Source organism: Papio anubis, chromosome 15, assembly GCF_008728515.1.
Source record: "Papio anubis isolate 15944 chromosome 15, Panubis1.0, whole genome shotgun sequence".
Classification (NCBI taxonomy): Eukaryota; Metazoa; Chordata; class Mammalia; order Primates; family Cercopithecidae; genus Papio; species Papio anubis.
This window is the reverse complement of record NC_044990.1, coordinates 57,867,051-57,890,615: the sequence shown is the minus strand read 5'-3', so window position 1 is coordinate 57,890,615 and position 23,565 is coordinate 57,867,051. Positions and strand designations below refer to the sequence as shown.

General features: G+C 38.9%; 1 protein-coding gene and 2 long non-coding RNA genes across 26 annotated transcripts in view; 2 read left to right on the top strand and 1 right to left on the bottom strand.

The window, feature by feature from the left end:
- LOC103879345 overlaps window positions 1-1,929 on the top strand; it is a 59,168-nt gene extending 57,239 nt beyond the window's left edge. For both annotated transcript variants that reach the window (XR_639936.3, XR_002518440.2), the window contains one exon: window positions 1,804-1,929. This is a non-coding gene — a long non-coding RNA (uncharacterized LOC103879345). The remainder of the gene's footprint in view (window positions 1-1,803) is intronic.
- A 730-nt stretch (window positions 1,930-2,659) lies between these two features.
- Window positions 2,660-19,314, bottom strand: LOC103879343. 8 transcript variants are annotated; one of them, XR_002518437.1, is made up of 6 exons: window positions 17,901-19,193; window positions 10,079-10,141; window positions 7,532-7,609; window positions 4,802-4,883; window positions 3,910-4,064; window positions 2,660-3,630 (listed from the first exon to the last, which is right to left on the bottom strand). It is a non-coding gene; the product is annotated as an uncharacterized LOC103879343 (long non-coding RNA). The 8 variants fall into 8 exon arrangements; XR_004178760.1 differs by lacking the exon at window positions 17,901-19,193 and adding an exon at window positions 19,200-19,302 and having other exon boundaries at window positions 2,660-4,064; XR_001896957.2 differs by having other exon boundaries at window positions 2,660-4,064.
- Window positions 19,243-23,565, top strand: part of RBM26 (RNA binding motif protein 26) — an 88,875-nt gene continuing 84,552 nt past the window's right edge. For 13 of the 16 annotated variants that reach the window (XM_031655927.1, XM_031655926.1, XM_031655932.1 and 10 more), the window contains exon 1: window positions 19,243-19,799. In XM_031655927.1, the coding sequence (XP_031511787.1) occupies window positions 19,729-19,799 (71 nt within the window). In that variant the 5' untranslated portion in view covers window positions 19,243-19,728. The remainder of the gene's footprint in view (window positions 19,800-23,565) is intronic. The other 3 variants (XM_009192073.3, XM_009192069.4, XM_031655931.1) reach the window with 2 other exon arrangements.

Genomic DNA, 23,565 nt, shown 5'->3' with positions numbered 1-23,565 from the left:
ATACACTACACACACCTAAAAAAAAAAAAGTAGTAAGGTCACTACTATAGACTTATGCCAATATTTCCAATATATATTAGTAAAAAGAGCAGGATACAGAATAGTGTGTATGATATGCTATTTTTGCATAAGAAAAATTCGATTAGAGTAAGATTTTATGTTCATATATGTCTGTATATTAATAAAGAAATTCTGAAAGGATACATAAGAAACTAATAATGGGTCAGATGTGGCGGCTCATGCCTGTAATCCCAGCACTTTAGGAGGTCAAGGCGGGTGGATCCCTTGAGGTCAGGAGTTTGAGACCAGCCTGGCTAACATGGTGAAACCCTATTTCTACTAAAAATACAAAAAATTAGCTGGGCGTGGTGTATTACAGAATCCCAGCTACTCGGGAGGCTGAGGCAGGAGAATCGCTTGAACCAGGACATGGAGGTTGCAGTGAGCCTAGATTGCGCCGTTGCACTCCAGCTTGAGCAACAAGAGCAAAACTCCGTCTCAAAACAAAAAAAAAGAAAAAGAAAAGAAAAAGAAACGAATAATGGCATTTATCTGTGTCTTTGGAGGGGCTGAGAATTGAGTGAATGGGAATGTATTTAAATTATGTGTTTAATTTCATGTGTGATAACTAAATTTGAAGTGTGTTATATTTGTCATTTTTTATCTGTTATGTTTTATGCTTGTAGCTGGAAGGTTTCCATTTTAGTTTACTCCAGAAATCTCTTTTATAAATTTTTTTTTTTTTAAGTAAGGGCTATTGGAAAAATAAACTGAATAGCTGAGTGCAGGTGAGTGCAGTGACTCACACATGTAACCCCGACAACTCAGGAGGATGAGGTGGGAGGATTGTTTGAAGCCAGGAGTTTGAGACTAGTCTGGGCAACACAGCAAGACCCTGTCTCTACAAAAAATTTTTAAAATTAGCTAGGCATAGTGGAATGCATCTGTAGTCCTAGCTGCTTGGAAAGCTAAGGCAGGAGGATTGCTTTAGCCCAGGAGTTTGAGGTTGCAGTGAGCTATGATCACATCACTGCACTCCAGCCTGGGTGATAGAGTGACACCCTTGTTTCTAAAAAAATTATAATAAAAGAAAAAGAAAAACAACTTGAAAGTATGTAATTTTAATTGGCATTTTTACATAAAATAAATATCATTAATATCTTTTTATTTAGAATAGATTTATTATTTCAACCTAAAGTATGAAGTGTTTTGTTTACTAATATATTTTCATTATTTAAATAACAACTGCATTATTTTTCAGAATCCAGCAGCTTTTTTTTTGTCTTTTTTCTTGGTACTCATTGGTTATAACATAGTAGCTTTTAAAAGATTTTCTTTAGTAAGTTGAAAATAATAAAAAAGTATGAGCTCCCTCTGCTGGCCCTGAAGTGGCATATCAAGGTACATTTTGTTTATTTGGAAACAAACTGGCACATGGTACATGCCATTAATGCAATTTGCTAATATTAAGAAGAATAGTTTTAAACTGTGTTTTCCATAATTTTATAAAAGTTAAATTATGCTAATGTGCCACTAATATTGGCAAGTAAGATTAGCATTTCAATATAAATTTTAAAGTTGTATTCATTATGTACCTGAGCTATTTGGTATATTCCTATATAGTGCCACATAAGTGTGTTGAACAGGAAAAGTTTCTGCATGCACCACAACAGGTGCAGGAGGATTTTAGTTTTAAAATTTATTATGACTTTTGAGTTGCAGTAATCATAAAACCATGTTGTGTTAGTATATTAATATTTAGTTCATTAAAAATATCATAGTTTTTGTTGTTGTTGTTTTCAGACAGAGCCCAAGTAGAGTGCAGAATCACCCAGGTTCAGATTATTCTCCTGCCTCAGCCTCCGGAGTAGCTGGGATTACAGGTATGCTCACGACGCCCAGCTAATTATTCTGTATTTAGTTGAGATGGAGTTTCACCATGTTGGCCAGGCTGGTCTCAAACTCCTGACCTCAAATGATCTGCCCACCTCGACCTTCCAAAGCGTTGGGATTACAGCCATAAGCTACCACATCTGGCCCATATGTATATTTTAAAGCTAGGAAAAATAGAAAATATTTGCATAGTAAGCGGTGACATATAATTCTGAGTATCTATAAAATTTTTTGTCATGACACATAATCCCTGATGCATTGATTTATGATGTACTTTGCAAAATTTCAAGACACTTTTATTTTTATGATTTGTTTTTATCTTCCAGATCATTGATCTGTGTCTCAGTGGTGATCATCTCATCCTATTTATCTACTAAATTCTTTACCTTTTTGTGTTGTACTTAAATCTGCTTAATGATGCCTTTTTAAAAAATTCAAATTTTCATCTCTCTTTTACAAGTTCTACTTTCCCCTTGTTTCTTCTGACTGATACTCCTCTCTCAAATTGCTGTCTCTTACATAAGATGCTATTTTTCTTGGTTTGCTCAGAAGCTCAATTCTGATTGTTGAAATACTGGGAATTCCACATGTGGTAGAAGGCAAAGGTGTTTCTAGTCAGCGGTGTGCTGAAGCCAGTTGTCACTAGCCTATGAGAGCTGATTATTAATTTTTCAAGAATTCTTCAAGCTAGTTGTTAAAGACAGATTTTATTAAAGCTGACACATAAACTTACTTATATTAAAAACCAACACAATTTTCAAAATCATTTCCTAATTATTTAACTTCATTTTATTATTATTTATGCTCCTCAGTTAATTTACATCAACTGCATTTGTATGGTGAAAATATAGTGTAATGGGGTGCTGCTGTGAATCTCTTTCCAATTCTGCATTCTGTGATCTCATAGTGGTAACTTGAAATCCACCATGGTGGGGACATTTACACAATAACTGGCAAATGCTACAAGGCTGGGCTTTTTCACTGTTTTGTTGATTGTCTGGACATAAAAAAAGTGATACAGAAAATGTTACCGATACAAGCATTTGGGAAAAATAAACTAAAACCTTTTGTGAAAAACAATAGGTTCTATGGAATTTACAATAAATAATACTGTATATCTTATTATTTGTAAATTCTGTGCTACACATTCTTCATATCAGTAAAACTTAGAACATATATATGTATCCATACATTTTGTTTTATAGAAAGCCACTGGTTGAACATTAACCAGCACACTACTGGAGTCTCTACCCACAAAGGTAATATAGGTGGGCAAGCAGTCAATTCTCTGTGAGACTCCTGGGGGAGTCACGGACTTAGTACATCAACAGTAGTGCTATGATTTTAAAATATGTCCACAAATTCTTTGACACATCTTCTATCTAAAGACAAGCCCTGATTTTCCTCCCCATGAATGTGAGCTGTACCTAATGACTAATGAATGTGGTGGAAGTAACCGTGTTAGACTTCCAAGGCTAATTCATAAAAGACATTGTGGGCTCTGTCTTACTCTCTTTTGGACTGCTTGCTTTGGGGAAAGCCAGTGGCCATGCCATGAGGACATTCGAACATCTATGAAGAGGCCCCACATGGTGTGCATGAGGACTCCTGCAACAGCCATTTTGGACCTAGATTCTCCTGCCCCGGACAGGGCTTCAAATGACTGGGGTCCCAGCAGACATCTTGACTGCAACTTCACAGGAGACTTTGAGCCAGAACCTCTCAGCTAAGCAGCTCCTGAAATTATGACACACAGAAACTGTGATGTAATGAATGTTTGTTGCTTTAAGTAAGCCCCTAAGGTTTGGAGTAATTCATTAGATGGCAACAGATAACTAGTATGAGCAGGGAATACTCATTATCCTCATTAAACTTCTTGGACTTTTGAGAGTCAATGAAATCTAAGACTCTCTCATATGGTGCTATACCAACTTTGTTGAAGGAAGGGTGTCTTCCCAGAGATCTGTGAAAACCAAACTCTATTCAGGATTAAGGAGGTTCAGAAGCCACCAGTACCACTGTTCTTCATTTGTTTGCTTAATCCATGGGGGAGCAAGTCGTGGACCAACTTCTCATAGCAGAGTCCCCAACAGAGGTCAAGGTCCCACCTTCTCCTACCTTCCTATAGGCCTTGGCAAGGATTTGGCTCAAGGGAGGCAAATGTCTTAGAGCTGGAAGAGAGGGAAAGGGAATTATGGCTAAGTTGCTATTTTTTAAGAATCTCTTGTATTTTTTTATATATATATAATATATATAATATAATGTATATATATACACACACACACATATATGAGATAGTAATCTTATTGCCAAAAAGTAAAACAAAGTCAATAAAATTAGGTAAAAAGGTTTTAAAGACATCCACTATTTGAGAAAATGAAAGAACAACAAATCTCGCGTGTAATAATTTCTTTCCTATTCAGTTTAAATATTTTTCATGAAAAAGCACAAATGAAGGCCAGCATTTATTGTATTCATGCCTTTGGGCCATCTATAAACCTTTTAAAACTTTCTCCTAACTTTATATTAATGGAAAAATATACTAAAAAAGGGAAGTGGACCAACAGTCTTGTGTATTTTGCCTCTCATACCTACTAAATCATAATTACCAAAATGTCCAAGGCCGTTTGTATCTATTATTTGTATCTTTTATTAGAGACATTCCATTTTACATTTTTTGTTGATATATTCATATATTTATAGTCCAAATATTGAGGAAATGAACTAATGCATAAATAATGTGATTTAATATCGCTATTTTGTGGTTAGCTTTTTAATTTTAGTATTTTATTTGTCTATTTTTAACTAAATAGCTATTGCATTCTGTCAGTTAACAAAGTCTGAATTAAATAGCTATCACATTCTGTCAATTAACAAAGCCTGAATTGAATCTGGCTCTGGGTCTTACAGCAGGTAACTTGTTTCTTCTATTAGCTTTCCAGCTGACTTTGGAAAAGTCCTTGCACATGCCCAGACCCCAATTTTGTCATCTGTAAATATGAAGATACTGATTTAGGTTATTCTTAAACTCCTATTCAGTTTCTATACTTTTAAACAGTTATTGAATAAAATACTAATCATATAAAAGGATACAAAAAAATAAAAACTGAATTCTTATCTGAAACAGATTAAAATTTACTTGGCAAACATAAATTCATATAAAGAAGTAGCTGGTCAGTTAAGTATTAGAAGTCACAAGGAGGAGAAAGGAGTAGAGGCTGTAGGGGTTAGGGAAACTCAGAGGAAACAGAACACAGTGTGAATCTAAAGAATCTGAAGTTGATAGAAAAATCCAAGCAAGACCTCATAAGATCATTATTGCTTTTATAGCTCCCAGAAAGTCTTATAATGATAATTTGCACTAGGTTTGTTTTGGTGTTTTGTGTACTTGTATGTCTGTTTGTGATTTGAATTTGTCTTTCAAACATACAGCTCTCCAACTCATATAAATTAGTATCTACCTTCTGGAAAATTACATGCAAAAAGTTAATAGTTTATTAAAGAAAAAGAATTAGAATCTGGTTCTTGTTAAAGTATTATAGTCACAACTTTTAGCATGCCAAGTGATCTCCCAACTTCTATTTGTAATAAATCCCTCTTCCTTACTCAAAGTGATAGGCATATACTTAAGCAAAGTCAATTAGATTCTCTATCTTGATAATTTGTATCTCAACACCCAGGATGGGTGATTGTTATTGAGTCAGTTGAATGCAGGAGCATTCTATAGAAAAAGCCCATGACTGAACAAGTTTTGGCAGCTCTGATTCCTAGAGATTTGATGGTTGCTGTTGCCTTGGAAGCCTATTCAGCATTTCCTTTGATGCAATGAGTTACCTGAATTTCATTTTTTAAAAAAGAATTTATTCTTATATAAGCAAATTGACTATGGATATTGGTTGAATGAATGGAAGTACAAGCTGTGTTATAAGAAAAATATATGTCAACAGAGGTCGCGAGCCTCAGTGTGTGTTTGTTAGGCTTTGTATCAATGTTCACTACCCCAAGCTTAGTGGCTTAAAAACATTTACTACTTTTCACCATTCTGTGAGTTGCCGGGGAGTTCTTTTGGTTTGCACTACCTGTGCAAGTTGGTTGGTTTAGGCTGGTCTCACTCACATGCCTGGTGGTTGTCAGGCTGGATCTTACTGGGATCTCATCACATGGCAGCCTCAGCATTCAAGCACTTTTCTAGTTGTTGCTTGCATCACATTTATTTTTATCTCATAATATTTACCTTAATCTCACTAGCAAAGCAAATCACTTGGACAAATCCAGAATCAATGTAGGAGGACACTACTCAAAGCTCTGAATATGGGAAGTGTGAACAAATTGAGAGGACATTACTGTAGAAATTTGTCAGGTGCTTGGAAATATGAGTAGAGACGGCTTTTAGCCTCCTCTACCTTTCTAGCTCCTTAAAATGCAAAACAAACAAAAACCCCGTAATTCTTTTTTTTTTTTTTTAACTAGTTCATTTTATTTTTTCCTCTTTCTCTGGGAGATTTACAAATATCAAAGAAAGTCCGTTTAAAAAAAAAAAACAACAAAAAACCCGCCTTTCTTGTGGACTAATGTTTCACTTCATGGCACCTTGAGAGTCAGACAAGTGTCAATCAACATTTCAAAAATGGTGATTATAATGTAGGAAAAAAGTGATAGACTTTAAAAAGGTATCATCTATCCTATGTTAGATTTTGGGAATAAAACAGTGGATGAAAAAAAGCTTTTGCCTTCAAGGAACCTAATCTTTTAATAATACAACATGATGTAATTGTAACAGAGATAAACACTGTGAACACTTAGCCCAGTCAGGGAAGGTTGCCTGGAAAAAGTGACTTTTTTTTTTTTTTTTTTTTTTTTTTTGAGACGGAGTCTCGCTCTGTCGCCCAGGCTGGAGTGCAGTGGCGCGATCTCGGCTCACTGCAAGCTCCGCCTCCCGGGTTCACGCCATTCTCCCGCCTCAGCCTCCGAGTAGCTGGGACTACAGGCGCCCGCCACCACGCCCGGCTAGTTTTTTGTATTTTTAGTAGAGACGGGGTTTCACCATGTTAGCCAGGATGGTCTCGATCTCCTGACCTCGTGATCCACCCGCCTCGGCCTCCCAAAGTGCTGGGATTACAGGCTTGAGCCACCGCGCCCGGCCAAAAGTGACTTTTAAGGTAAGTCCTGGAGTTAGATGAAGGATAGGGTTGGGCATGGTAAATGTTCTAAACCGAAGGGGCTCTTTGTGCAAAGAACACAATGAGGGACACCATGGCTTGTTTGTAGAAATAGATTAAGGAATTTACAGTCTCTATACACCAAAATATTATAGTGCTCTCTCACTTGAAATTCAAAATAAAAATAATGCTAATTATAAAATTACATGTAGGGAAGTCTTTCTGATTTTTCCCATGTTCTCATCATTTAAAAAATAATAAATACTCTAAAAACTGCCCCTGTGTTGATGATTTATTCAGCATATACCAGTTCATCTATTGCATAACGCAGTACTATTCTGGGAACTGCAGATACATGGTATGACACCATTGTAGAATGTAAAAAGTGGAGAATGGGAGAAACTGAAAAGCTAGGCAGGTGTCAATTAATGAAAGATGTAAGAAAGCATGTGGTTAAGGATGTGGTGTTGATTACTGACCTGAGTTCAACCTCTGCCATTGATTCTATACACTTGGGCAACTTGAAGCTTAATTTCCTCAGCTGTAAACTGGGAATGCTAAATTGTGAGAATAAATAAATGTAAAGCATTTAGAACAGTGCTTAATACCATAAAACACAGTTAATTTCAATTAAGTATTACAATTAATAAATTTGTACTTTAACCTGGGATATGGGAAGCCAATAAAGGTTTACATGTTTAGAGGGGGCTTTAATGGGTTTCTTTGGCTGAAGTGTATCATCTGGGTTGAATGACAATGAGCAGTATGCCTAGGAGGAAGACTCAATAGATATTAATTGGGATATTAATTGGATAGTGGTAAAAGAAGAAGGATGATACCTAGAGTTTTGACTTGAGCAATTGGATCATGGTGGCTTTCTATGAGTGACATATGACAGGAAAGGGGCAAAATTGGTTAGTGAAGATAATGAGTTTAGTTTTGGAGACTGATTTGAAATGCCTAGAAGACATCCAAGTAATGACCTTTGGGAAACATCAGCATGGATATAGGAGTTTAGTAAAAATAGGTAAGATGGGTTGGGGATCACGTTTAGATTGAAAAAAGGACCAGCAGGAATTCCAAGGCACATCCATATGAAGTGTGGTGAAGTTCAAGAAGGATACTTTAGAGGGTTCAGAAAAATCAGGGGGAAAAAAAAACCAAGATTGTGATACAGTAAAAATAGTGGGGAAAAAAGCGTTTCAAGAAAAAAACGTGAACAATGTTGTCAAATGTTATATTTGGTCAAATAACACAGGACTAAATGTGGACATTACATTTAGTCAATGTCAGTGAAAAGCAAATCACTGATAACCTTGGCAAGAAGTGTTTTGGTAAAATGATGGAGACAGAACTAGTTCATACTGAACTGGAGTGATGGGAGGAGAGGGAGCTGAGACAGTGAGTACAAACAGCTCTTGCTTGCCTGTAAAGAGAAAAGAATGGTGGCTGAAAGCAGATCTTCAATTGATAGAGCTGAATAGTTGTTTTTTAAATGATAGACACATAATGTCTATCATTTTGAAAATATCAACACCATTAACACTCTAGTTCAAACTTCCAACATCTCACATGGACCATTACAATATTCTCTTGTTTCCTTCTTCTACCACCCCCATTGTATCTTTCTTGGCTACCCCTCCCTCAGCCCCATATACACTCCATACAAATCTAATTATAGCCTTCCCTTACTCATCTAAGCCAGTTGTAGGCGGCTTTTCCTTCTTGAACTAGAATGGGTATACCTCTTAATATTCTCTGGTGAGAGAGATCAGAGAAGCTATGGGGCCTCACACTGCTGGTGAGTGTTCATCTCTATCCAGTAATTCATCTGCTGGTAAGTGTTTATTATTACTTAATAGTTCACAAAAGGAAGGGTGGTGGCCCCCACTTTGCTCTCAGTATTGGCTGGTCCCCCTGCAGGTACTCTTCCCTCCCTGGGTCCTACCACACCTGAGCTTCCCAAACTGAACAAATGCCAATGGTGTTTTCAGTAGTAGTTTCATAGAAGCATTCTAAAACATACCAAAGCAGTACAGAGTAAAAGGACTAAGAGTTACTCTATTAATACACTGAGCTCTTTATTCCTCTCCTTTATTTCACATGAGAGGAAAAAGTTCTTACCTTTTAGGAAGGCACTGTCCAACAAAAATATGTGAGCTGCACATGTAATTTTAAGTTTTCTAGGGGCCACGCTTTTAAATAAAAAATAGTAATAAAAAGGTGAGGGCCAGGCGCAGTGGCTCACGTCTGTAATTCTAGCACTTTGGGAGGCCGAGGCAGGCAGATCACTTGAGGACAAGAGTTCAAAACCAGCCTGGCCAACATGATGAAACCCCATGTCTACGAAAAATACAAAAAAATTAGATAGGCGTGGTGGCAGCTGCCTGTAATCCCAGCTACTCAGGTGGCTGTGGCAGGAGAATCACTTGCACCTGGGAGGCAGAGGTTGCAGTGAGCAGAGATCGTGCCACTGCACTCCAGCCTGGGCAACAGAGTGAAACTCCATCTCAAAAAAAAAAGAAACAAAAACAGTGAAATTAATTTTATTATTATACTTTATTTAACATATTAATAGGCCAATATATCCAAAATATTATTCTTTCAATGTGCAATTAATGTAAGAATTAAGATATTTTACTTTTTTGTTGTTGAGGAACAACACATGAAAAACATTGTTCACGTTTTTTCTAAGGCTTTGAAATTTGGTGCACATTTTATACTTACTGCACACCACAATTCCAAATAGCCACAAGAACTCAACAGCCACACATTGGTAGTGGCTATGGTATGTGGCAGTGTAGTTTGTTCTATGTTTACTATTCATTTACTATGAAAACACATGATGAATGCTGCTTCCACAGCCAGGAATTGGTCCAGCTGATGCTGTTAAGGGAGTCAACTCTTTCTTCTGGGAAGGAAGGATCAAATCCTGTCTGAGCTCTGGCAGTTACATGAAATGCAGGCTGTGAGCTCATTCCAAAATTCTGGGTCACCTTGTATAGTAGATTATATTATAAACTCACTTATGTTTGCTGCTCCTCCTTGCTCCAGCTTATTTTGAATCAGGCTTGGTCACATGACTTGCTCTGGTCAATGAAATGTGGAGAGAAGTGAGCAGAAATTGTAGGAGACAAAACATGGTTTGCCATAATCTCTTTTGTGTCCACCATTATGACTGACAATGTCCCAAACAGACAGAGGCTGCTCCATCAGCCTGGGACCTGGAGGGAGGACCATGTGGAGTAGAGGTGTAGCTAACCAGTAATGGACATGCAGGGTGTGAGAGGAATGAACCCTTGTTGTTGTTCATTACTGCAGCCAAACCTGGCCTCTTCCTAACTTATGTACTATTGTTTGTAGGTGATGCAGACTGTTTTTTCTCTTTGTTGTCTGGAGGATGGGACAGTGCAGCTTCAAAACTTTTGACAGTGTCTCCTAAGGGCATTTCATTATGCCTGATATTTGTTATTGCAATGTTATTGGTTGTTTTCCTGGCTTAGGTTCTGACCCCCAATAAAAATGGCCTCAAATTTCAAAAGCCCTAATTAAGGTTCTACATCATTACCTTTTTCAGTTTTGTCCTAAGGCTACTAAGGAACTAAGAACAATATGCAAAGGTGAATTTTCTTCAAAAGATTATCTGTGCCTTCCCACACTTCAATTAGTAAGCAAATACGATTTCTTTTCTGATTTTTTCCCCCTAATTTTTGACTTGAAGGACAGAGATACCTCTACAATAAATATTTGTTGAAAAAAAAAGGAATGAAATGAAATGATATGATAGCAGCTTTCTAGGTGGGATCATATGCATATAAACATGTGCATATCTACTTATGAAATCCATGGTGAAAGTTTGTGAATCTGCTTTCTCTTGGAGTGGTTAAGTATTTATTCTTATAATAACTAACAAATGCCATTTGTAATGTGACAGGTGAGTGAACCCCAGGATTCTTGACTTTGTCTGAGCTGACAGACTGTCACCTAGGTTATGGGTTTTATTCTCCAACGTTCATTCATTCAACAACAGAACCTGCCACGTGCTATCAACTTCTCTAAGCACAAGAGATGCAGTTGTAGAAAAGACAGGCAAAATTTCTGCTTTCCTGAAACTTCCGTTGTAGCCAGTCTGTTAGACATTCCCAGAGATCTTTTTGTTTTCTGGGTCTCTCTACCTTAACAGATTTTTTTAAAAAACGTTTTTTATTATGGAAAATTTCAATATGTAAGAGCTCAAAGAATTATAACCATCCCCATCATCCAATTTCAACCACAATCAACTCATGTCCAATCTTATTTCACTGATACTCTACTCTTTCTTATTCCATTTCAAATCATTTTGATAGCACAAGTATCACATCATTTCACTTACATGATCTTTAATAATATTACATACATGTTTTTCCTCTGGATGCTGAGATTTATACTTACCTGTCCTCATTTGACTGTTTGTATGGGAGACTTTGTGTCTGCATGTCTGTGTGTGTGAACATGCAATATATGTATTTATACCTTTTTAATGTTATGATTATTACCCACCATAACCATATTCATAAACAGTTCCACAGCACCTATAGAGATGGAGTCATAATTCATCATGGGTATAAACAGAGTGCCCCCTGAAGAGTTGGTGATTGCCTCTCAAAGCTTTTTAGGTAGGTGTGGTGGCTCATGCCTGTAATCCCAGCACTTTGAGAGGCCAAGGCAAGCAGGCAGATCACTTGAGCTCAAGAGATCAGCCTGGGCAACATGGTGAAACCCCGTCTACCAAAAATACAAAAAGGAAATTAGCCAGGCATGAGTGTCATGTGCCTGTGGTCCCAGTTACTCAGGAGGCTGAGGTAAGAGGATCACTTGAGCCCAGGAGGTAGACGTTGTAGTGAGCTGAGATTATGCCACTGTACTCTAGTCTGGGTGACACAGAGACTCCATCACACACACACACAAAACAAAAGCAAAAAAAGCTTTTTGTTTTTTGGTTTTGGTTTTTTGAGATGGGGTCTCAATCTGTTTCCCAGGCTGGAGTGCAGTGGTGTGATCTTGGTTTGCTGCAACCTTTGCCTCCTGGGTTCCAGTGATTCTCCTGCCTCAGCCTCCCGAGTAGCTGGGATTACAGGTGTGTGCTACCGTTCCTGGCTAATTTTTGTATTAAAATAGAGACAGGGTTTTGCCATGTTGGCCAGGCTGGTCTCAAACTCCTGACCTCAGGTGATCCACCCCATCAGCCTCCCAAAGTGCTGGATTACAGGTGTGAGCCATAGCACTCGGCCTTAAAAAAGCTTTTTATGCCAGAAGTGCGCTGGTCCAATTTAGGGGGATATGATAGTACGTCTTTTTTTTTTTTTTTTTTTTTTTTTTTTGAGATAGAGTCTTGCTCTGTTGCCCTGTTGCCCAAGCTGGAGTACAGTGGTGCAATCTCAGTTCACTGCAACATCTGCCTCCTGGGTTCAAGTGATTCTCCTGTCTCAGCCTCCCTCCCAAGTAGCTGGGATTACAGGAACCCACCACCATGTCCAGCTAATTTTTTTGTTTAGTAGAGATGGGTTTCACCATGTAAGCCAGGCTGGTCTCCAACTCCTGACCTCAAGTGATCTGCCTTCCTCAGCCTCCCAAAGTGCTGGGATTACAGGTGTGAGCCACTGTGCCTGGTCTGGGATATGATACTATGTATGTCTTCTGATCTCAGTTTACAACATCAGTAATTGCTCAAGTGTTTCCTCTTGAATTACCTAAGGATATCACAGAAAGTGTTATTTTTCTTTGCAAGTCATCAGTGTCTAGTCTTAGATAAGAAAACTATATTCCCTTTATTAACATGACCTTGATCTTCCAGGAAAATAAAAACCCTTGAATTATTATATTAGAGTACGATATGCTTCCTGTTTTTATTTTAAAATTCCCAAATTTAATCAGATTCTCTCTTAAAAGAAGTATGCGCTGGTGTGTTCATATTTTAAATTCATCCTGCCACACCAAAAACCTTTCAATGGCTTCACATCATTATTTTAAATAAAATCCAGTTCCAAAATCTTAACATGAAATTTTTTTTACCTCTAACTCGACTGACAGCCATTTCCCATGTCCCTAATTTGATACCCTCCCACCACTCTGTCCTTAAGATCCTGACTCTTCTTTACCTCAGGAACATCCCACAGGCTATTATGTGTGCTGGAATGTTCTTGTCTCTACTTTGATTCACATGACTTTTACTCCTTATTCACTTTTCTTAACCATTTAAGTATCATATCCTTAGAGAAACCATGCTTGAGCCTTTACAGTCTAAATTGCTAAAATGGTTCATAGTTTCCTCTTTCGTAATACTTAAAATTTTATTAGTAACTATGATTTTTAAAATGTACAAAAATAGAATGAATCAGATGATTAAATTTGTGTTATAGTGTTCTCCGGGGAGTGGATGCTGAGATGGGGTTAAAAGTGCAAAAAGTTTACTGGAGAGTAGCACCTGTGAAATGGAAAGTGGGGAAGCAGAATTGGGTGGGAGAGCCATTAGATTACCATGCAGGTCTGACAATACTTCTGCCATCCCAATATCGAGCAGGTCCTTATCCCTTGCTCGGTCTTGAGCTGGGGATGGGCATGCGGGAGAGGGTTTGCCCTGAGAATAGTGTAACTTCAACGTGAAAGCTGAGGTGAACCTAGAAAGAATTAACAACTGGAGGCTGTCATGTATCTATGCTCCTTGCAGTTGGGCAGTGAGTCCTTTCTTGAAGGGAGATCTGAGCTGCACACCCCTGTGACTGCTATATATTGTAAGATGTCAACTCAATCCAAATTAATCCATAACTTCAATGAAGATTTTTTTTTTTTACAAGTTCAACCATCTTGTTCTATGTATTTGGAAAACTAAAGGTTCACATTTATTTATGCATTTATTTATTTAGATGTAGTTTCACTCTGTCGCCAAGGCTGGAGTACAGTGGCACAATCTTGGCTCACTGACAACTCCACTTCCCAGGTTCAAGCGATTCTCCCACCTCAGCCTCTGGGCTGGGTACTACAGGTATGTGCTAACGCACTTGGCTAATTTTTGTATTTTTAGTAGAGATGGGGTTTCACCATGTTGGCCAGGCTGGTCTTGAACTCCTAAACTCAAATGATCCGCCTGCCTCGGCCTCCCAAAGTGCTGGGATTATAGGTGTAAGCCACTGTGCCAGACCAAGATTCATATTTAGCCAAGTTAAATTTGAAAAAGAGCAAAGAAGAGGGATTTGCCTTATTATATATTAAGATATTCTATAACATAATACAATATTAAATAAAAACAACATGGTACTGGTGTAGTCACAGACAAAATGACCAATTGAAAAATAGGTCAGAAGCAGAACACAAATGAAATGAAAACAGAAAGATACAAGTGGCATCAAAAATCAAACAGGAAGGAGACTGGGCACGGTGGCTCACACCTGTAATCCCAACACTTTAGGAGGCCGAGGCGGGCCGATCACTTGACGCCAGGAGTTCAAGAACAGCATGGCCAACATGGTGAAACCCCATCTCTAATTAGATGGGCATGGTGGTGCACGCCTGTAGTCCCAGCTACTTGGGAGGCTGAGGCAGAATTGTTTGAACCTGGGAGGCAGAGGTTGCAGCAAGCCAAGATTGTGCCACTGCACTCCAGCCTGGGAGATGGTGAGAGACTCCATCTCAGGGGAAAAAAAAAAAAGAAAAGAAAAAAGAAGGAAAATCAACAGAAAGGAATAAACTGAGTAGACTTATGGAAAAAAAATGGCCTAGATCCTCACTTTACACCACAAACAGGGATGTATTACAGAGAGAATAAAGACTTAAGTGTGATTCTAAGTAGAGTAATGGACTGTAAAAAAAACAGAAGAAAATACAGAATCTCTTTGTGATCTGAAAATCACTGGAAATGCAGACTGTTTTTAAACAAGACTTCAAAAGCACTATTGAAAGTAGTAAGGCTGTACTCAACTGGAGAAGACAGCTGGAAAAACCTGAGGAGGAATTCAGCACACTATAGAGAATATTCCCGGGATCAGTGCAGCTGAAAGATGAAGGCAACTTATGGTAATAAACCATAAAGAAATATAGGTCTGTTAGAGGGTATATCACTCTCTTGCCTATCTGAAATATTTCCTCCTGCCTCTGCTTCCTTCCTATTTAAAACAAAGCATGTGTCTTCAATAAACATTTTTTGAGTTTCAGACAGAGTTAAGAGCAGATAGTAGAGAGGAATAAACTTGAGTCCAGTCCTTAAAAGAGCTCATAAGGCCAAGAAAGATGAGAAAACTAAATAAAACGTTTTATTTTTATCTGTCCTCACTATCTCTTCCCAGTAAATGTTTTAACTCCTGTTCTACAGGTAGGGAGATAGACCTTTGTCTAGGGTATCACTGAGGTACTGGCATTTGAGCAATAAGGAAAATCATTCTGGCAAAAGGAACAGCGCTAATAAAGTCACAAGGCCTTGAAAGAACATGGTGTATTGGAAAATGTTAAGCAGGTAACCTAATACTGGACATCCCAAAATGTATGTTACTGAATAGAGAAAGTAGTCTATGGCAGCTGTTTAGTCTTCTCTTAGTAGAATTGATGATTATATCAGCTAATTGTTACCTTTGAAGGCAGGGCCAAAGAAGATGAAGCAGGGATAAATGAAGGATAAATGTTAATGGTTAAGGAAGAGAAGCATTCTAGGAAGCAAAAATGACTTGCCGTGGAGTGATAATAAACACTGTACTATAAATTTAGAGAAGGAAGATATTGCTATCAGCCACAGTGGCCAGGAAAGGCTTCATGGAAGTGGTAGGGCTTCCTTTGGTCATTCAAAAAATAGAGTTGATCCTTATTACTTGCAGATTCTGTATTTGTGAGTTTGCCTACTTGCTAAAATTTATTTGCAATGCCCAAATCAATACTTGGAATGCTTTTGCAGTCACTTGTCGACATGAACAGAGGCAAAAAATTTGAGTCACGTGATGCACATGTTCCCAGCTTTGGTGAAACAAGGGGATGCTTTGCCTTCCTGTTTTAGCCCTCACACTGGAAACAAGTGTCCTTTTCATGGTCTATTTAGTGCTATATTTGTTGCATTTTTGAGCTTTTTGTGATTTCACTGTTTAAAATGCCCCCAAGTGTAGTGATGAGGCTATCTAGTTCCCTAAGTGCCAGAAGGCTCTTCTTTTTAAAGAGAAAATACATACATCATGTAAGCATAAGTTATAGTGCCACTGGCTATGAGTTCAATGTTAATGAATCAACTATATTAAATAAGGTGCCTTAAAAATTTTTTTCTGCCTACATAAGGTGCCTTTAAAAAGAAACACACATAAAGCAAGGTATTTATGGGCTGGTTGACAAACATTTGATAAGAGGCTTGAAGGAACCTAATCCTGTATTTCTCCTAGTAGCAATGGTTCCATATTCACTAATTCATTATTTGTGGCTTTTTTACAGAACCACTGTGAATAAGAATTGGTTGTATATATTAGTAGCTGTTCTTGAAGCGGGGGATTCAAAGCTATAATCCACTAAAGAACAGATAATCATATACTTGCAAAAATAAAGCTATGAGTGCTATAAAAGAAGCAAACACAGGCTGATGTCAGAACATCTCAGAGAGACTCTTGCTTCAGATAAGGGAGGTGAAGGATGGATTTCCAAAGGTGATGCTGCATTTTGCACTGCAAAAATGCACTGCATTTTGACGCGTAAGTACGAATCCATCAAATGAAAGGTAGAGAAATGCATTTTGCAATGGCTCAGTTTGGTGAGAGGACACACTTCTGTGGAGACAAACGGTTACTCCATCTTGAATGCTAATTTGTCATGCTGACTTCTGATTAGGCCCAGTCCTGTGATTATTACTTTATTTACTGTCCTTAGTGTAAGAACAAAGCAACCCTGATTTTATCACACAAATTACAGGCTATGATGCATATAGCATTCTTGCCTGTCTGGAGGGCTGCCTTTAAATGTCTCTATAGAGTACGTACACCCCTTCCTTATGGCATGTAAGTACTGGTCTGGGGAGTAATGGGGCAGAGATCTACCTGTCTTGCTGCCACTCAAGACCATGCTTCTGTCTGTAAGTTACCCCCAACAAAACACTCTTTACTGACCAAACTGGATTGTCTGCTTTGTTCATTTGATTTCTCCTTTGATATCTGGGGGGCACCTTGCATAAAAGGGCCTTTTCATGGAACAACTTCTTTTAAGGAACTCAAAATAGTTTAGGATGGCTGGAGCAAAGACTGAAAGGCACTGAAAGGAGTTTCTAGGCAAAAAGGAAGGTGTCTGATTTATGAAAGAACCTTTATAGGATGTTAAATAATGTGTTTTATTCTAAAGATAATGTGGAAGTGAAGACTTTAAGCAAGAAAGTGACATGATTAGATCCAAATTTTTGAATTATTGCTATTAAAGGCAATGATTATGAGGGTAACTGAAGATGAACTGAGATGGAGGTCAGCATAAAAGGCAAAGATATTAAAAGGCTTTTGCTATTATTTAGGAAGAATAAAAAACTTTAAATAAGACAGTGATAGGTATGAGAGATGGATGGGCAAAGTTTGAGCAGTCAGGGAAAGAAGTAGAAGCGTTCTCTGTGAAAATAAAGTGAACAAATGTTTGGAGAAGGGGAGGGTGAGCAAATCAGTTTACCTGGGGTATACAGTATTTGCTAGAAGCTTTGGAAGGCTGAAGTGGAGAACCAGAGTCATGGAATAGCTGGTGATAAGGCTGAAAATATTGGTGACATCAGCCTGTGGCAAGGCTACAACAAACAGACTAAACAAATATAATTTTAACTTTTGGCAGTATTAAATTTATAAACAAACTTTGTTGTAAAATACATATAAAACCTACCGTTTTCATTAAGTATATGGTCCACTGCATTAAGTACATTCATATTGTGCAACCCACACACCACCACTCATCTCCAGAATCTAAATCATCCTAAACTGAAACTCTATTATTCACTGAAAAATAACTCATTTCCCCTTCTCCTGGGCACCCTCTCCACCCCTGCTCTTGCTACCTTTCCAGCTTCTGTCTCTAGAAGTTTTGACTACTCTAGATACTTAATGTAAGTAGAATCGTAATATTTGTCCTTTCATGTCTGGTTTATTTCACATAGCTAAATCACTTTAATCAACACCCTGGTTATTCAGTAGCTGGATTCTAATTTGTATTCTACTCTATATGCTGTATTTTAAAACAAATGTCTTGCTTTGTAGTTCATAATCTTTCCACTTAATCCTTGAGGAGACTTCACTCTAGCAAATTATAAACTCAGAGTTCCTAAGAACAATTTAGCCTATCGGTGTCTCTCATAAAGAGCTTTCATTGATCTCCTTACTGAAAATGTCTTTAGATTGTGAATATTTTCATTCCACTACAGTTCATGGAACGTAGACGCTTCGTAAAATTCCACCTAGTATCTAAATAGAACTCAAGCAGGAATCAAACTTATTTGATCACCCAGGAAAATAGTTTGTTTATTTGGGTTGCTGATATGAAGACTCTCTTTTTTGATACTATATAATTTCCCTATGTGAGATAGGGCTGAATTTGCTCTAAATAAAGAGCATTTTAAAAATAACAAAACTTATCTTTATCTGGGGGAAAGTGCAGGCTGGAAACTACCTGAGAGACGTGAAGGTTCTCTCACCTTTCCCTTGGAGCATCCCTGAGTCATTAGGGCTCTACCAACAAGTCGAGTACTGTTGGACAAGGCACTAATCCTCTGGCGGTCTCGTTGGGCTCCATTAGACCAGCCTGTATTTATAAACCTCGTTCACATCACAGCATACACAGAATATGGTACTGGTAGGGCACTTGGGTAAATTGACGAGGTAGCGCGCTCTGCACCTGGAACCTACGGGCCGCCTGGTGTCGCGCACGCGGGTGTGTACGCTCTCAACGAGCGATCTATCCGTCAGGTCCGTTCCAGCTGACAGGCCACGGCCGTCTTACCGGGGACGAGCTAGGGCTCCCGCTGTTTCTGAAGTTCTAGCTCGGGGACGAGCTAGGACTCCCTCCTTGTAAGAAACAAGTTCTTTATATCATAAAGATAAGCAAAGAATAAAAAGGCACAAAGGCCGCAAGCAAAGCACACACTCAAAAACCGAACTACAACACTCGACCCGCGCATTCTCCGCCGACCTTACGTCTCTTCCCAGCAGGCTCCAGGAACCACCGCGAGACTTCATCAATTATCGCGAGATTTATCGGCAGCCATCTTCTTGGGGGTGCTGGGAGGCAGGAAGACCCCCTGAATCGTTCCCATTGAGCTGCTCTTCGCCTTCGCTTTCTTTACTTTTGCCTTTTCGACGTAGCCAACAAGCACCTGGTCCCGAGGCCGAGAGAACGCCTGGGTCTAAGCGCGTGTCGCGCTTCCGGTCTGGGTAGATTTGCTGGGGAAGAGGGAAGGGGGAGGGCCCGGGCAAACCGTTGCTGCTTCAGCCCGGGCCGGGGTCCGGGGACGGGGAGCTCCTGGCATCCCGTGCATTTGCGGCCTGCGGCGGTCCCTGCAGAGCTGTTCGCCGACCGGGGCCCGCGGGAACCTGCCACCGGCGCCTCCCACCGCGGCCCACGCGGGCGGCGCGCGGAGGAGGGGGCGGGGGCAGCGGCGGCTGTAGCGGCTGCGACCTGGGCGGGCGGAGGAGTGTGACGGGCCTTAGGGCCGCTGTGGATGGTTTCTAAAATGATCATTGAAAACTTCGAGGCACTCAAGTCCTGGCTCAGCAAGACTCTCGAGCCCATGTGAGTATCCGGGGGATATCTCTCTGCAGGGATGGCAGTGGGAGATAGGCGGATCCACAGATCTGTGCGGTTTCCCCGAGCGCCTACGGTGGAGGCCGAAGCGGTGAACGGAGGTCCCAGGGCTCTGTGGATTTTCCTTCTCGTCCACCTCGCTTCTAGGTTCAAGATACCCCCAAGAGCCTGACTCGAGTTTTTTTTTATTGCTGAGCTGGTCTCGTTTTCCCGTTATATGTAGACCGATTCCAACCCCCCACCCCCAATATTTTCCGAGGGCCTCAAAATCGGTTTTTAGTGAAACCGACTGTATTTTCCTTCCTACAGACTATTTTACCTTGTTTTTCTAAATGAAGTAGACGGCCTTTATTAGGGATTCGGGCAGTTCTAGCTTAAATCACTCACGTTTCACCTAAATACAATTCCTGAAAGCAAGGCCACGTCTCCCATGTGCTGTCTGGCTCATCTGCACCTCTCTTCACTGATTGAAGATGTAACAGGTGCTGAGGTGGCCAGTAAAATTCCCCTTTCCCGCCTACACGTTCGTTAGCTTGGAGAGGAGGAAGAAAATTGAATCTTCATACATATGGAATATTTAGCAGTTTTAAGTGGGATGCTATAGATAGACTTTGTGTTGGGGGGGGCCTTAGAGTGCTGAAATAGTCTTAGATTGGAAAATTTAAGGAGTGTTTTGACGACTTGTTAATTCTAAATATAACATGGACCAAGTGTTTTATCAGAATTGGTTGATTTATAATGCAATAAGGAAAATTCATGCATTTAATGAAGTTATTAGGTACCTACTATGTACTACGGGAGGCTTTGGGGATAGAGCTTTTAAATTCTAAAATCGACAAGAGATAAATCCAGATATTAATAGAGCTGTGACTATTTTAATAATCATGTAAAAGAGTGATTATGAGGGAGGCTACTTCACATTGGTCAAGGAAGGACTCTCAGAGAAGGTGACATTGGAGCAACATCTAAAGAAGAGAAGGGACCATCTGTGTCAAAGTCTTGGAAAAGAACGTTTCTTGCAGAAGGAAGAGCAAATGAAAGGCGCTGTAGCAGAAGTAATTGTGGTGTGTTTCAGGAAGAGAAAGGCCATTGTGGCTGCAAGGAGCCTTGTGATGAGGGAGAGAATGTAAGAGAAGTTGGACAAGTAGGTAGGGGCCACATCATGTATGGGAAGATGTGAGATGATTTAAAGCAGACAAGGACTGATTTAATTTTGTTTTTAGTCTGCCTATTTTGTAGCGACTGAGAGGACAAGAATGGAAGTAAGGAGACTATTCAGAAGGGTATTGTAGGCAGAGATGTGGCTAGTTTGCATTAGAATTTATTGTAGGCAGAGATGTGGCTAGTTTGCATTAGAGTGATGGTGGAGACAGGCAGATCCAAATACATTTCGTAAGTAAAATTAATGGATTAAATGTGAGAGATGAGGGAAAGGGAAATCAAGGGTGATGATCGCCTTAGATAAACCAAGCAACTGAATGGGTTATAGTAGAGAAGGCAGAGAACAGGTTAAGGAGAGAAGGAAAGGGGTTGGCTAGTTTTGATAATAAATACAGTAAGTGTGAAGTCTGTGGGATACATCTAAGTGTGAGATCATTGAATGTATGAGTCTAGAACTCAGGACTGGAGAAATCTGGAGTAATGCAGATGGTATTTAAAACCATGACATTGTGGGAAATTTCCTACGAAAAATGTGTAGATAGGGAAGAGAAGAGGACCTAGTACTGAGGCAGGAGGAAAACTGGGCTTTATGTCATTAAAGAACAAGTGTGTGACAAAAGAGAGGAGTTTATGAAATGCTGCAGAATGCGTGAAAAAATGTAGGCAAATAGGTGGCCCTTAGATGTAGCAAAGTGGAAGTCGTTGGTAACCTTAGCAAAATAGTTTCACTGGAGTGGAGTTGTGCAGATGGAAGCCCTATTTCAGTGTATTGGAGAGTGGGCATCATAGTATAGGGGTGAGAAGAACTCTGGAGCAGAATGTCTGGTTTTGAATACTGCCGCTGCCACTTACCAGCTGTATGATATTGGGTAAGTTACTTAACTCAGGGCTTCCATTTCCTCAACTGTAAAATTGGGAAAATAATGAATGTATATTAAGGAAATCTTAGACTACTGCCTGGTGCGTAATTAGCATTCAGTAGTTATTAGGTGAACACAAAACTTATAAATGTTTTGGGTTGAAATAGCTTTCCTTTAGGCGTTCAGTTTCATATCAGATTTACTGCCGTATCCCCCCGTCTTACCTAAATGAGAAGACTGTAGCCACTTAGAGTGTATGCTTGTAATTTTTCTTTAGTCTTAATAAAACATTCCATGTATCATAAAGCCTACTCTCGATGGCTGTAGCACTGCAGTCATTATGTTGTCGTAAATAAGGCACTGCTAGTAGAGCCTAGACACTGGGAATTGTAATTGGTCCTTTTTTAATGTATGTAGCTGTGGTAAAATTGAGCCCTTATGCAAGTTCTTGTCCTTTTAATTGCATTTCAGGTGGATTCTTTTGTATAATTTATAAAAGCTGATCCCAGTTATTTAAGATCAGTGATTTCTAACCTTGGTTTTGTGAAATGTTATGATCTGTTATCTAAAAGGATTTTTTATTTTTTTATTTTATTTTTTTGCTTTAACATTGTGATTACCAAACTGCTCTGTTTGAGAGAGGAACATACAGAGGACCAAGGGTAAGCTGTAACTTGAAACTTACATAAAACTTTTTAGTTACCTGTGCTGGTTAAATACTTCATGGTTTTGGACTTACTCCACATTTTGAACGTGTTAATTCAGCAAACATTTATTTTAAGAGTACTTAACCTACCCTGTGCTAAGCAGTGTGCAAGATATTGGGGAAATAGGTAACAAGACGTGAAATGACTCTCTTCATTTTATTTACCATTTAGCAGGAAAGATAGGTGTTGAAGTCTAGGAACACTTCCCTGGTGTAATGTTTATCTCAGCTTGGAAGGATGAAGAACACTTTGCGGGGGAAAAGGATGGGATTGGAGACCTGTGAAAGCATTGTAGGTTTGGTGAACAGATTGTATGGAGGTCCTAAAAATGGACAAAAAAAGATATCTTGGAGGAAGTGAAAGAAATAGAAAAAAGCAAGGGAGAAGAATGGCAGTGGAAAGCTCCAGAGAAAGGAGTCAGATCACACAAGACTTTGTTGAGTCATGTTTAAGACTTTGGATGTTATTGATAGTGGGAAGCCAGTGAAGAGTTTTAGGGCAAAAGGGTTTTCAGATGGATGTTTAAAAAAAAAAGCCTGGTTGTGTTTTCAGCGTGGAATAGAAGTCTGCATATCTGTATTTTACTCTTTAATAACTTCTGTACATGTACCAGGGTTCTGAGTTTCATAAATTATTGAAAATAATTTTCAATGTCTTTTTCATCAAATTGAAAATTTTGAACTTTATTGTCATCTTCAAACGCTTAAGACTGATGTTTTGTTATCTCAAAGTTGTGCTTAGTTATACTTGCTAATAATATGAGACTAAATGTTAGTCTTTTTTCTAATATTTCGTTTTGATGATAAGAAGTCCTGAAAAAAAATTAAGCTCTTTTGTTGTAGTAAACTTACAAAAACAAAACAAAAAACCAAAAAACTTTCTACTGTATTTAAAACTCTTAAGTGGACTTACTCATCAAAGTCATGTTTTTTGTTTGTTTTATTTTCTGAAGAGACACCAAAAGATCTAATGAAACTTTAATTTTTTAGAAAATAAAATTGAGGGGCAGATGGGTGTAATGATGTA